The 14,703-nt window shown below is 35.9% G+C and overlaps 1 protein-coding gene across 1 annotated transcript in view; it reads left to right on the top strand.

The window, feature by feature from the left end:
* The window catches only part of CNTN5 (contactin 5), a 270,290-nt gene that overhangs the window by 59,168 nt on the left and 196,419 nt on the right, over positions 1-14,703 (top strand). The window contains exon 5 of the mRNA XM_072858415.1: positions 7,768-7,863. Coding sequence (XP_072714516.1) covers positions 7,768-7,863 — 96 coding nt within the window. The remainder of the gene's footprint in view (positions 1-7,767; positions 7,864-14,703) is intronic.

Below are 14,703 nucleotides of genomic sequence, written 5' to 3'. Positions count from 1 at the left end.
GTTGGCAACTGTATTTGAAAATCTTTCCTCTTATTGGTTACTTAAGGGTGGTTGTTTATTTGTTTGGTTTTAGCTGTTGCTCCTAAATGACAGATCATGAAGGGAATGAAAGGATGAAAAAGTCTTACCTATAATATTTCCACTTGGTTCTGTGTTTTGCCTTGATATTGCAGTATGCAGATATGAAAGACAGCTGAGAAGCATGCTGAAATAATTCTTGTGAGAGTAGATGAAACCTGACAGACACAGAATGATTGTAGTTAATTAATCATAACCATCAACAACTCTAACCGCAAACATCCCAGACATCGTGCAATTAACATGGCAAGTTGAATTATATAGCAGCTCCATAATTTTCAACATAATCTTGTTATTTTATTCTGCATGTAAATATTTCTTCTTCTAATTCACTTTGATCCAGTACTTCAGGATTTATGATTGCAGAAATCCTAGTGAAGTTCAGGGAGATTTTGGTATCTACAAATTCCCTTTCTTCTTCAAGGCTCTGGGAAGAATTAAGCTTTATTGATGATACTAATGGTATTTGTTGATGGTATTGAAACTAGGTGTAACAAAATAAAAAAATTCTTCAAAGCTCCCAATATACATAAGACTCCTGGGATAGCCTTCCATGAACGGTTAGATTATATAAAAAAATGAGTAGCTGGTCAAGAGAAAACTGTGGAAGAAGCACATCAATTTATATTTTATATAAAATCTGTGTAGGATCACAGTGAATATTTTAATTGAAAAGTAGTATTCCCTTTTAACAAGTATGGCATAGTAAATAGAGGCAAATTCTAGTTTTTGCCTTTTATAAAAAGTTCTAATTAAAAAGAACTAATTAATTATAAATAATAACCTAATTTGTGAAGGAAATGAAAAAGGAAAAATTATTATGCTATATTTCATACAAGAATCAATAAATCATTTTAGGAAATAGTTCTATATATTTCTTATCTTCACCAGAATAGTTAATCATTACTTTTAAGCTAAGTATTATGGTAGTATTATGGTAGCATCTATTAGCCGCATTTATGGATTCATGACTTCTCTGTCATAGGAAATGTAGAAAGTACAAAAAGATGTTCTCTACTTACAAGATAAAACAGCTAGACATAGACAGCTAGATGAAGATGGACAATAAACAGGATAATACTACTGACTGCAGAGGACCAGGTATTTTTGAAGTGTTATAATATATAAAAATCATATATATAAAAATATGTTATTAAGGACAGAAAAAACAATGTTTCTTTAGTTAACTACTCCTCTGCATTTCCTAGTGAAAATTTAGTTCAAGGCTAATGAATCAATAGTGTATACATTATAGTTCATGCTGACAGCATGGTAGAAAGCAAATTCTTTTCTTTTTACAAGGACACACTCAAGGACCACCATTGTTCAAAGATTCCTTAATGACTTCTTTATTTTTCTGAGAAAAAAACTGCTTCGTAGTATCTGACAGAGATTCTGGAAGGTGCTGATCTAAATATAAGAAAATACAGTGTGTTGTGTCTTCTTTTCTTAATTTTTTACATTTTCAGGCAGGAATCTTTAAGCTTTCTCCTGTGCTCCTTGTCATCTTTGGTTGGCACTCCCTGAAAACATCTGTATAACCACCCCCTTTCCTTGAAACTTCACTGGGTCTGCAGATGTACAGAGACACAGGGTGGCTGGCGTACAGGCTTAGAATACATCTATGCTTCTCTGTACTTTCTCTCTTTCTGTTGTGTCTCGTCATATACTTGCATAGTAACTTCTTTGAGATAAAAAATTACCTTTTTCTGGTCATGCCAGACTGATGATCCATGAAGGATTCAAAAGCTTTCTGGTAATAAATAATAACAGCAGTAATGATAATAAGCATGATACATTCTAAAGTACTTGAATCTTGCTCTTATTTTGTCACCTAGAAGTCATATGGTAATGTGATTCTTAAAAGTTCAAGATGTATACTTTCCCATTAACTATGGTGAGATGGTGTTTCTGTCATGGCAGAAATCTTTTTGTCTGAGCTTCCTTTCACACCTTTTCTAGTTAACGTTTTCAGTATAAGAAGTTAACCTTAGGTCCAATGAGTGACTCTAATAATACGACTCCACCTATTTAATCTGGTATTCCTAGAAAATAGGTGTATGTCGATACAAAATGATCCATTAATTTCTTTGGACATCCTGATATTCTGTGAGTATTGTATTTAATTCATCCAATTTAAAAGTTCCCCATACAATCATACATGTAATTTCTTTTTAATACCTACCTTTCATTCTTCTATAGCCCATGTTTATGGGCTATTAAACACAACGTTTGTATTTCCCATTGTTTAGAGTGTACAGTCAAACCATGTTTTTGATTTAGGTTACAATGGAATTTTGAAAAACATATTTTTAATTAAATTCTTTCCCCTGTAAATCTTACCTTTTTTAAAGAGCTACAATTCCAGCTCAAGGTCTATTTCTTATCCTTGTCTTTCAAATACAAGGAGAGGAAGGCTACCCTCTCTGTAATGACAATGCAATGCATAAGTTTGTCCTTGGCCTGACAGAACAATTTTACCTTGTGTGAGCTATTTTTACCTTATTAGAAAAAATATCACCTCCTTTATACTTTAGATATCTCCAGCATATGTCTTTAAATATTTTAATACATATCACATGATGTCCATTTTAAACTCCATAATAAATTTGCACATAAAATAGTTTAAACTCACAGAATTGGGCTGGCAGAAGATGTTTCTCTGCACCAATCTAATTTCTACTTTAAAACTGAATTGGCTGGTTTAAGTCACTGATAATGAACTACAGAGCCTTCCACAGCTTCTATGCTTAGGTTACCAAGCTGTAATTGCCTAAAATAAAAGCAACATCTGTTTTTCATTTTTAATTTGATCCTAATTTCATATCAACCATCAGTGGACTGTTGTCTGGGTCACAAAAACCTGCCCCTTCACTGTTGCCCCCATCAGCTGCAGCCAACTGATGAACACAGAGAATGGATGATCCCTCCTGTGCATGCCTAAAAGGCAAGCTACAGTGAAGGCAAATTGGAAGTTTGTTAAGTGATAAAAACTGCTCCAACTTTTGAACAAGTCCTTCTGTCAATGGCAGTATATTTCCCCCTTTATTTAGTTGTTTATTTTGTTGCTAGTCCTGCAAAGCTTTTCTGTTACTTTGACTGCCTTGAGATTTTTCTCATTTATTTTCCATTACTCCTTTCACCTTCTGCAGAAGTGTTTTGTTTTCTGTTGGGTCTTATTTAAACTGATACTCTTGTGGTGGTGAGTGTCGTTCTTCCACAATGCACATCAATACGTACATATGTGTTCTGAGAAACCCGTACTTCAGAAGAAACTCCTTTCAGAAGAATGGGGATAGCCACTGCAGAGACAGCCATACTACCTGGCAGCTGCTTTGGATCAGAGATCTGAACGCTTTTCACAAGCTTATAACTTCTGTCAAAGATCAAGTACTACACTGAGCTAATTACACTTGAAGTATAAGTAGGACATCCAGAAAGCATTGCACCAAACCCACTGGATTTAATGTCTTGCGTCTTCACTAGCTCTGGAATTTCTCTACTGTTTCCCTTTCATAGTGGAGACCACTCCTGTGTCACAAGTTGTTCTCTAGTGACACTTTAAAATATTTGTTGAATTTAATATTTTTTTAGCAATAAAGCTACTCCTGCCACACACACTCCATCCTAAACGTTCTTTGCAGGTTTTGCATATATATTGCTAACACTATGTTTACATTAGAAATGGTGACTGACAACTATACATTTTCAAATTGGTCAAGGCTGTGCCTCCTGTTAAAGAGTATGGAAGTCATGTAGCTAAAACCCCAGGAACTGCTTTGAAAATAATATAATAGGTATCATCTTTGCCCCTAGCACTGAGATAAAGGTAAAGAAATCTAATCTTTCAGGGCATAAGATGAACACCTATGGAGTACAAAAAGGCATTTTCTTATCAATCAACCATATACATCATCATAATATGAAGGATAGACTCATTCTGTGTGGGGCTGTCTGACATGTCACACATGTTACAGGTTTATACTGCAGCAAGAATACTGAACTGATGGCCAACATTGCTGTGTGAGAGGTTACAGTCCCCTAAAAAACTAAAGCTGTATTGTGTCCACAATTTCTTTTATAATCTATTTTTTTTAGAGTTTTTAAAGTAAAATGATAGGGTTTTGAGTACTTTCTTAGTAGCCGTCTTTCTTCTTTCAATATGGCTAGATATGAAATGTCTGAGATTTGCAGGAAATTAATTAAATTTCTCTTTCATTTGATTCTTCCATATTGGACTTACTATTTTAACGTGGGGGAACTGCAAGCATGATCCTTCACCTTTCCTTCCTTTTAAGCTTTCCTACATTCATTTGTTTTATAGCTAAATCCCTTCTTTGTACCTGTTAATCCTTTTTTTGACTGTATGCTAACAAGAAATCCAATTCAGAAAAACAGATAGCCAAAAAGAGCTGAAATTCAAAGCTCTTTGTTACCTTCCTTCTTTAGTTTGAAATTAATTGGTTTGAACAAATAGAAACTTGAGTCACACATAGTACTTTTATTTTTAACTAAAAAAGTTCCTTGTTTTTCATTTGGAGAAAAACAAAGAATATTTTTCCATCACAGTGCACATACAAAACATGAAATTTGAAAAATAAATCCTGAAGTTATTATAGCTAATTGGAAAACAGCATTTATTCACCTGAGGAAAAAAAATAGCAAAAACTATAAAACTTTTACTTCTGCTTATAGAGGTCACAACTGAGATGTCACAAATTTCCCTTTTTTTGTCTTGACTGGCTTCCAGGTTGTGCATCACAGATACTAAAAACTTAATGTCAAGGATGAAAATATATAACCCTAGGAGACACAGGAATCTCCACTAAAATTAAAATATTTTATCCTCCAGGAGAGATATGTAAATTATAAGTTTTTTCAAGATAATTAATATTTTCCAAAATTAAAGATTTTTTAAAAATAATTCAATCTTTCAAATTGAGTTTGGAATTGAAATCAAAAGACTGAAGTTCTTAATTTTTAAAAAAATAAAAATGTTTCTGAAAATTCTGATTACTTATTTTCAGGCTTACAAGAAATTGCAGAAACAGTCTGAAAACAAATCTCAGAGACTTTTTTTAGAAATAGAAAAGATTTCTTCCTTGTCCCACAGAGATTTTAAATTGCAGAGAATCTCTCCTCACACTGGTATGAATTTTTAATATTGAACTCACAATATTTTCGTTTATTCAGCTATTTGATTCCCTGATACAAATGTTTTCTAAAAAAAAAAATATATCTCCTTTTATATTGCATGTAGCAGACTTGCAGTATGGGTTTCAGGTAGTCAGTAGTATTAAAGCTCTTTTTCTGATGTCTGCAACATCGGTTGGTTTTTTCCTCCAAATTCTGGATAAGGAAGTACTGCTATGATAATATCTATTCCAATACACAGAGGAATGGCCTATGTATTTCTCACAGAGTTGCTATTCTGGTTTCAGAACACCTTCTCAAAACATGTTGAAGCCATGGCACCCCAGTTCAAGTTTTGTCCACATTTGAAATTCACTGAGGTTTGTTCGTGCATACAGTCTGGAGCTTTGAAGGCATTTGAGTAGTAAAACAAACTGCATGTTTTAGGACACCCATACAGAGAAGATTCATCACATTTTTTTGAGAAGGAAGGCTACAAGAACAATGTAATGGAAATTCAGTGTCATTCTTGCCTGAAAAATTGGCCTTGAAAAAAACACACAATGTTTTTACAAGGACTCAGCTATAATGCTCTAAAAAAGATGATCGTATTCCTAAATTGTGCATCAAAATGAAAGCTAAGCATTCGTTTCTCAATAGATTGCAGACAATATTGGTTGATATATCAGCTTCCTTTTAGAAAAATACAGGACTTAACACAAAGCATACATAAAGTTGTAGACCCAAAGTTGCATGCAAGTGAAATCCAGACATTCTTAACTAAGAAAACTTTTCATTGCAAGCTGTTCTCCCATCCAAAACAACTGATTATGCAGGGATATACCAGCCCACTACTTTCTAGACATAAAATAATAATAATTACATTGCTGCAGAATATACTATCAGGTAACATTCGCTAGGTGACGCTTTTAAGTGAAATTACACCAGATTGTATTATAACCCATGGTAGGCTTATTTTAAAATGCAATATAATATTTCATTAACTATAGCCTAGCAAAAGTTTGTATAATTTAGGAATATTGCCCTATTATTTGTTAAAATTCTACTGTAGCCCATCCACCTTTTTTCTGTTCAAACATGTTATCTATTGTTGAAATGAGAACACTGATTTGTTTTCACCAGAGACAGTGCAAATTTAGATACATTTAAATTTTAGGCTTCTGCCTATGCCCAAGACATCTTTTAGAAATGTGAAAAAACATTTGGAACGGTTATAAGTCTCTTTTTACTTAAAAAAGTGCACCTAAACACATTATGAAATCCATCAAAGATCAACTCATATTACTTTTGAAAATCATTGAACTTCAGTTTTATGCACTACTAGGCATGGAGTAAGATGTGGAGCTTCAGCATCTGACAGAGAACTGTCAGCTGAGTGCAGTTAGGAAAGTAATAATTCTACTCAACCTATTCAAACTGTTCGGTGCTGTCTGGCTCATACCAGCACCTTGGTCTGTATGCAGAAATGAACAGGTACAGCTATAGGTCATTGAATGTCAATGAGAGGTGCTCCCACTGGCCCCATCTATTCATATTTCAGATCCTCATTTAGTCCCTGCTGAAGCTTCAGTGTCCTTTTCAAAGATATCTTTGGGTACCCTTATTGCAGCTCTCTTCCCCTTGATGCACATCACAGAGAAATATCTCTAGAAAACCTGTGAATGAATAAAGGCTTTACATGGCATCGCTGGCACTGAGGAATGGATGAAGGCACCAGTCTGATGTCAAAACTGAGCTGTCACATCTGTTCTGCTACAGATATGCATGCTAGAGCACAGCTATCCACCTCAAATGTGAATCCAGGTCGTGTTCCCTGTGGTAAATGGAGTAATCGGATCTTCTGGTGAGAGTCTCTAAATAAACACAATGAACTGTTCTTAGCAACGCCCTAGAGCCTTATTCAAAAGTTTTTGTACAAAAAGTTAAATGTTCCTTATTCATCTGCTGGAGGGAAACTTTTGTAGGGAAAATATATTTACCCACAACTGGATTGTGTTTATAACACCGGAGAAATCAGAAGGAAAGTATTTAAGAATAATAAATGTTCTGTAGACCAGATTTGGGTTTAGAACCAATGATGTGGCTGATTTTCCCTTGTTCTCATCACAAGGTGCCATGCACTGTCCAGATGATGTTAGCAACATCATCGGTCTGGATGTTAGCCAAGGTGTTCTCTCCACTTCCATTTCTCTTTTTCAGAGTGCATGAATCACTTCTATTGGTGAAAAAAAACAAACAGGCTATGGCAAAAAGAAATAAAAGCACTATTACATGTTTTTGTATATGGTATATATATTGTCTGTTGCTTTTCCTTTGGTACTGTATCCAAGTGCACTAAAAAGAGTAATAAAGTGCTGATGCAACATGGATTTTTTTGTAATGGAAATAGATTTATTTTTAAAGGCCCTCCTATTATAGATTAAGATATGAAAAAAGGAACTGTCAGCTTTACAGGAGGAAATAAAATGTAAGTCACAGTAGCCAAAAAATTTAAAATCTTTGGTATGTAACTAAAATGCTCTGTTCTTTTGATAGATCTGGGGAATTTTAGCGGTCGGACAAGAAGTGCTGTCTCTGTACGTGAAGGCCAAGGAGTTGTTCTGATGTGCTCCCCTCCACTTCATTCACCAGGTACAGTAGGCTGCAGCTTGTTTGCACACTGGTCCTTTACGGTATGCTCATTATTGGATGCTCAGTATTTTAGATACAACGAGTATTTGATCACAGAACTTCAAAAAGGGAATATCCACTGTTCTGAGGACAGTTTTTGGAGTACTAAAGGAGTAATTTTAGCTTGTATACTGCAAACGCCACTGAATAGCAGCAGAATTTCTGTTACAAGATTGTCTTATTCCCAGTATAAAACTTGAATATAACAACAATAGTCTCTGTGCTACTGGTGGTGAATATGCTGCCTTGAGGTCACAGAAGATTTCTCTGAGAGTTTAGAAGCCTTCAGAAATTGTTCCAAATGTCAGTGTCAAGACACATTTGTTGAATACAAATTGTCTTTTGTTTTCAGTAGTACAGCCATGATTTTGAGTGCTTCCTTGTGCTGTATAGCCAAGTTTCCAGTACAACTGCATCATTGCGAGAAGTCAGAAATATCATAAATCCCATTAAATGCCTGTGAATTCCCAAATGAAAGTGTAGGTATTCCAGAGAGGTTACATTTTTGCTTTTCAAACTGGCACTCCTGCAATGTCTGCAGATAGCTAAGTACGTCTTTCTATTTGCATACCATATAACACCTGGAGACACAATGCTACACAGAATATCTTGTTTTTCAAGAGATGCAGTATAGCCTATCCTTTTCCTCTTTGGGAAATGAGGTGTGTTCTGAGGGGGGGGGGGGGTGTTCATCCAAATCTGAGTCCTGGAAAAAGTCACATTGCAGAGGGAAGAGATGCAGAAAATAAAATCTCTGAGTTTCTGTTAGAGAAATGTGTTCAGTTTCTATTTATTCTGGAATTATTGTTATTGCTGTATTACAATTATCAATGTAATTAACACTTGTTATCTTCTGGCCATCACTATGCTTGTCCCTATTCTGAGTACATTCTTTTGTTATGGTTGCCTTTATAATCTATTTCTGAGGTTAACACTACAGTTTCTATGTGATGGAATTGAGTGCGTGATGTTAAGGCTTTATTATGATAAGTAAACTGGGAGGGAAAAGACGTAGGCAGAAAAAGTGAGAGATAGTTTCAACACCACAGCTGAATTTGATTTCCCCAAACAAACTGAGAGTGTAAGGATAGATGGGCATCAATAGCAAAGTAGTCATACGCCTTGTAAGAGCCATCATTCCACAAAATGCACATTATATGTCATCAAACTGTTTATAAATTTTTCCCTAAAATTACGCTTTTAAACTTATATTTAGACAAATTCCAATGCAATGTTCTACTGTAATACACACATTGCCTTGATGGTGAAAAACTGGTATCTTTCATTTTCATCAGTGGGCCAGTAAAACCCCTGCTGTGGAAACTACTGTGCTCACAGACAGCATTCAGTTGGTTTAGTTTATACTGTTTGAGCACTGGTATGCTATGCCAGCAGGAAAATTACTTCTAGAAAAATATTTTGAGCCCCTGTTGGCATAATTTTGTCACCATAGCTATGCCAAGAAAGGTTCTGCAGTGTAGAGGAGTAATCACTGAAAGCTGAAAAATTGCATTGATATGCAGATGTAAACACAACCTCATCTGAATGGGAAGGGGACTTGGCCTCCCTTTCTTTTGTTCACCACCTAATGTAGAATCGCATGCAATTTCCCTCCAGCTCCCTATTTGCAAAGTACTGAGGGGCTGTAAGTCCTTGTGGTACTTCAATGGGACTGCAAATGTTATTAGTACAGTGGCTGGAGTCTCCTGGGAAAGGGGAGAAGAGCTACCTCCATGGGCCTTCCAAAAAATTCCACACCTGGTGATATTTCAACAATAAATCATTCCATGAAGCTCTGGCAATAAGGTACAAGACATTACGAAAGATGACTGCCAGATCAGAGTCAGTTTGTTATAAATAATTTTGGAAAAAGCAGAACTTTAAGGGGGAAGTGTGTGTATTCAATTCTGAAATTAAGCAGCGAATATGGAACTTCTCTTCCAGCTACAAAACTCTTTTGCAGAGCTGAGGAACTTCAAGGATTTGTGTGCAGGAACATCTAAAATACATTTTTAAATTATTTTTTTTAAAGCATTCAGTTTCTGGATACTCTGTTTTAGTTTCTGTGTGTGATTTGCAAAGATGGTATTTTCTTCTAAATTGTCCTAAGAAATTTTGACCCTTAAAATCACCTGGGAGACAAACTTTCAAGTGAATATTAAGCTATTGTAGTGGATATATCTAAGCTAAAGACTATTTAAAGCATGTTTGAAATATGTGAACATCTAGCATTAACAAGACCATGAGTTATGGGGGTGTTTTTGATGACAGAGAATTTTTTGTGGATGAATACCGCAAGCTCTGCTATATTGGTTTATTCACATTGATCAGCACCTTTAGAAATAATTTTCACTTACTTATCCCAGGAGATAAATCCATGATACAATATCAAACCTAATCATTCCCCACAACCTTGTAAGCAATTCGTCCTTCAACAGAACCCCATTCCTCAATCTCTAAAGTCAATAACTACTTATAAACTTGCCTAAGAATTTCAGGTTTGAGTCTTTTTAGAAAATGACAATATCATTGTGGGAAAAGAAAGATGACAGTGAAAGAACACTATATTAAAAGAGATAGAGGTTTATTAACATGTTTTCAAATAGAAGATAAAGTAAATACTTTTGTTTTAATAATGCCTACATTCCATTCTTACAGAACACAATTCTAGAAAAATCTGAAAGTCTTTACAAAGCACCACTGACTGAAAAAATACTACACCAATTTCTTCTGACAAGAATTTAATCAGAAAACAAGTTTCATATCTATACAGACTTGATTTCTGTTTATTAATGCTGTGATATATTATCAAGAGGTAATGCAATAAACAAACAAATAAGCACAAACTTGTGATTTATATAGATTATTCATGTAGGTTTTCATTAGATTGTTGTCCAAATATTTTACAGAGGGAATAAGGAAAAAAAAAGCACACCTGAAATATATTCAGAATATTTGCAGTGCAGATTCAGAGAGAATTATTTCTTGGTTTTAATAAATGAGTTTGTTAAGTTATTGTCACTTTTTCTGAGAAATAGCTGAGCAGCAAAATGAGAGAGTTTTTTGGGAGAGACACTATCCCCTTTTTCAGAATTGTGAAGGAAAATAAGTTCAGCAAAAAGGATTTTGTGCAGATTCCTTATGACAAACAGCCACCAGCAGATTCTCACCTCCTGCTTTTCCTGGATGATCACTCAAAAAAAATGCTGCCTCTGACTTCATTGGGAGTCCTGTATCATTTTAATGTGTCTACTCTAGAAGGTTTTCCACTAATACTTTTTTGTTGCAAATCCTTAAGTTGCCCCTTGTGAAATATATTAATAGTGGATAACTTGATCATCCATAAACATAACATTTTATCCTTTTTTTTTCCTTACATAAGCATATAATTTGATTCTTCCTCACTGCCCGTGAGTTTTTTCTCCAAGATGGGTTTCCTAGACATGTAACCCTTAGGTACCTTTGCTAAGTGAGGTTCATTAATTACCAACTGCGTAAATAACAAGCTTTGTTTGATGTCTCCATTTTAAAAGGCCTCTACTGCTTTTTTCCATAAACAGGATTATGGCTTTTCATTGTGATATTCTAAAAGATGTAAATATAGGGGTTTATTCAGTCATTTAATCATCTTAATTACAAGGTTTACCATAGCGAGATTAAAAATGAATGGAAGATTTCATCCAGATTTACATGTTTCCCTCAGAATTAATACTTTCAGCTGAGCTTTTTAAGGCTTTTATTCAAAGCTTTCAGTATGAGCTTAATGGAGAACGACGATTCCCATTGTTAGAATGAGAACAGCGCTGATGCACGCAAGGGAAGGCAGATGCGTGCTCCCTCCTGCCTCAAAGGGACGCTGCCGTCTGGAGGGAGCACTGCTACATAATCTTTCCACAACATGTAACATCTGTACAGATGTTAAACTATAACTTTTTTTTATCTCTTTCTAAAGGACAAAGCTAATCTTACCCCGTTTGGAAGCTGTGTTATAGGCTGCATCTTTTATGCTTCCCCTTTAGTGTTATAAAACTGTAGTTTTCATGAGAAATGTGTCACCAAAAATGATTAATGCCAGTGCTCTGGGGATCACAGTCCTTCACATGCATCTTCTGGATGTCTGTATAGTGTGCTGCTAAACTGGCAAGCTGCTGAAACAAAACTCTTTCTACCAAGGTCCAAGAGGTTTTGCCCTGTTCTTCTACTTCCTACACAGCTTTCCTAGTCCTCGTATTAACTGGAGAAAGTCACAGAAAATAATGGCTTTTTAAGGTTTTTTGTGCTGCTGTTTGTGTGTACTTTGGACATACAGAGAAAACCACTTTGGAAGTAAACACAAACCAATCACTTCTCACTGCTCAGGGTCTGCAAAAGGAATCTGAAAGCTGCATTTGCGTTAAAACTGCAGCTTTGGACTGCAGCTCCACTACAAGTAGGAAACCAAGTCCAACTGAAGTGCAGTAGCTCTCTAGTCAGAACTCCCCTGGTTAGGCCCATACTGCACAAATTATACACAGAAATAATGAGGCAGGCTCTAAATGACCTCATTCAGGTACAGAATTGTTAGGAGTAGACTTCTCCAGGCAAATTAGTTATGATAACAAGATTGTTATGTTTGGGCTGGCCTGCCATCGGTATACTCATTAGCTTGTTTACAGGCAATTGGCTCTGGTATCTGCATGCAGGACACAGCAAATTCTGTTTTGAAGGCATCCATATACCCTCTGGCTCTCTGTTTACTAAGCTGGCTCTTGTGAATGCAATTCACAGATATCTAACTTTATATATGAAGGTCACAAGGTTATCTTAAGGCTGTGGATTCAGTCCCAGGATCCAGGCACCTAACAGTGGCATTTCAGTGCATAACATTAGAGAACTTCTGCATTTATGTGTATCTAGCCATTACCAGTTTCTTCAAAATCATAGGAAGCCTGCATGAACTTAGATCTCTGAATCTCCATCTCTCTCTAGACATGACTGGATGCTACTTCATCATGCTAACCTGTCACTACAGGTGAGATTTCTTCCTGACCATGATTTGTAATATCAATATAGTTCTGTATGTATTAAACAGTAAAGTAACATCCAGGTTTTTTCTATGATATATTTTTTCAAGTCTGACTTTTCAAATCAACTTTAGCATAGAAAGCTATATAATTTGCTTCCAGGAGAGACCAATGTTGTCATGGTTTAACCCCAGCCAGCAGCTAAGCACCACCCAGCCACTCACTGACTCCCCCTGCAGTGGGATGGGGGAGAGAATCAGAAGAGTAAAAGTGAGAAAACTCATGGGTTGAGATAAAGACAGTTTAATAGGTAAAGCAAAAGCCGTGCACGCAAGCAAAGCAAAGCAAGGAATTCATTCACTCCTTCCCATAGGCAGGCAGGTGTTCAGCCATCTCCAGGAAAGCAGGGCTCCATCACACATAACGATTACTTGGGAAGACAAACGCCATCACTCCAAATGTCCCCCCCTTCCTTCTTCTTCTCCAGCTTTGTATGCTGAGCATGACATCATATGGTGTGGAATAGCCCTTTGGTCAGTTGGGGTCAGCTGTCCCAGCTGTGTCCCCTCCCAGCTTCTTGTGCACCTGGCAGAGCATGGGAAGCTGAAAAGTCCTTGATTTAGTATAAGCACTACTTAGCAACAACTAAAATATCTCTGTATTATCAACCCTGTTTTCAGCACAAATCCAAAACATAGCCCCGTACTAGCTACTATAAAGAAAATTAACTCTATCCCAGACAAAACCAGCACAAATGTGCAGGTGAAAGATACATTTCTCCTCTCACTTTGAGAACAAGGAGGACTGTTTCGCTGGTTCCTATCAAAGCGCTGGCCACTCGCAGTATTCCCAAAACAACAGCTGGACAGGTCATGCCTTCAAACATCACGCTCCCTTAAGCTAAGCAGAATGTATTAATCAGTCAGTACTTTCTATTAGTAGTTTGTAGAGATTAATATGTATGAAATTGGAGATGGCAAATATAACATTTCACATTCACTGGACATAACTATCATTTCTTCCTAACTGCTAGGCTTGCTTGGAAGGTAGAACTGTCCAATACCCTGATGCTTCTCCTTCTACTAGCAAAAGTGATTTAGAGGAACACTGAAGTTTGGGGGTTGGGGTTTTTCTTCCTTAAGATTTACATTAATGTTAAAATGGAAGCCAAATATGTGTCCTAGACTTAATGAACAGTTGACCTGTAGTAAGGGAATCTATATGAAGACATACAGGACATCTTAACTGTTTTGTTTCTCTTGTAATTGCATGCCATGGTTTGTTCTTCACTCACTTTAATTCGTTGTGGGAGCATGATGCTGAGTAACAGAAACAGCCCAGTTAAGTAATGTAATTAGAAAATGATTGCTAACTGTACAGGACAGAAAAGTTTCTTTAATAAACCCTTAATATGTCATATATAGAAGACAAGATGGCACGACTTCTCTATCACTTCTTTACATGTCCATAAAATATAAATTATCATAATGTACATGTAAAATGTTTTAAAAACACTGTTTTGAGAGCCACACATATCAACTGAATGAGTTATCTATCATAAGTTGAGGGTTCCTGCACTTCCCTCTTAGGCTTTACTATATTTTTGTGTTTATTTGAGTATAACTGAATGCTAACGAAGCTTGAACTTTGCTTTTCAATAATGGGAGAAAAAAAAGTGTTACAAGACAGGTTCACAGTCCTTTAAACTCTATATTCCTGTCCTAGTTCTGGATTAATTCCATAGGATTATCTCGTCTCTTCACTCACATTTTTCCCTGGAAGAATTATAAAGATGTTT

The sequence above is a fragment of the Ciconia boyciana genome, chromosome 1 (assembly GCF_034638445.1).
Source record: "Ciconia boyciana chromosome 1, ASM3463844v1, whole genome shotgun sequence".
Taxonomy (NCBI): Eukaryota; Metazoa; Chordata; class Aves; order Ciconiiformes; family Ciconiidae; genus Ciconia; species Ciconia boyciana.
This window is presented reverse-complemented; position numbering and strand designations above follow the sequence as displayed.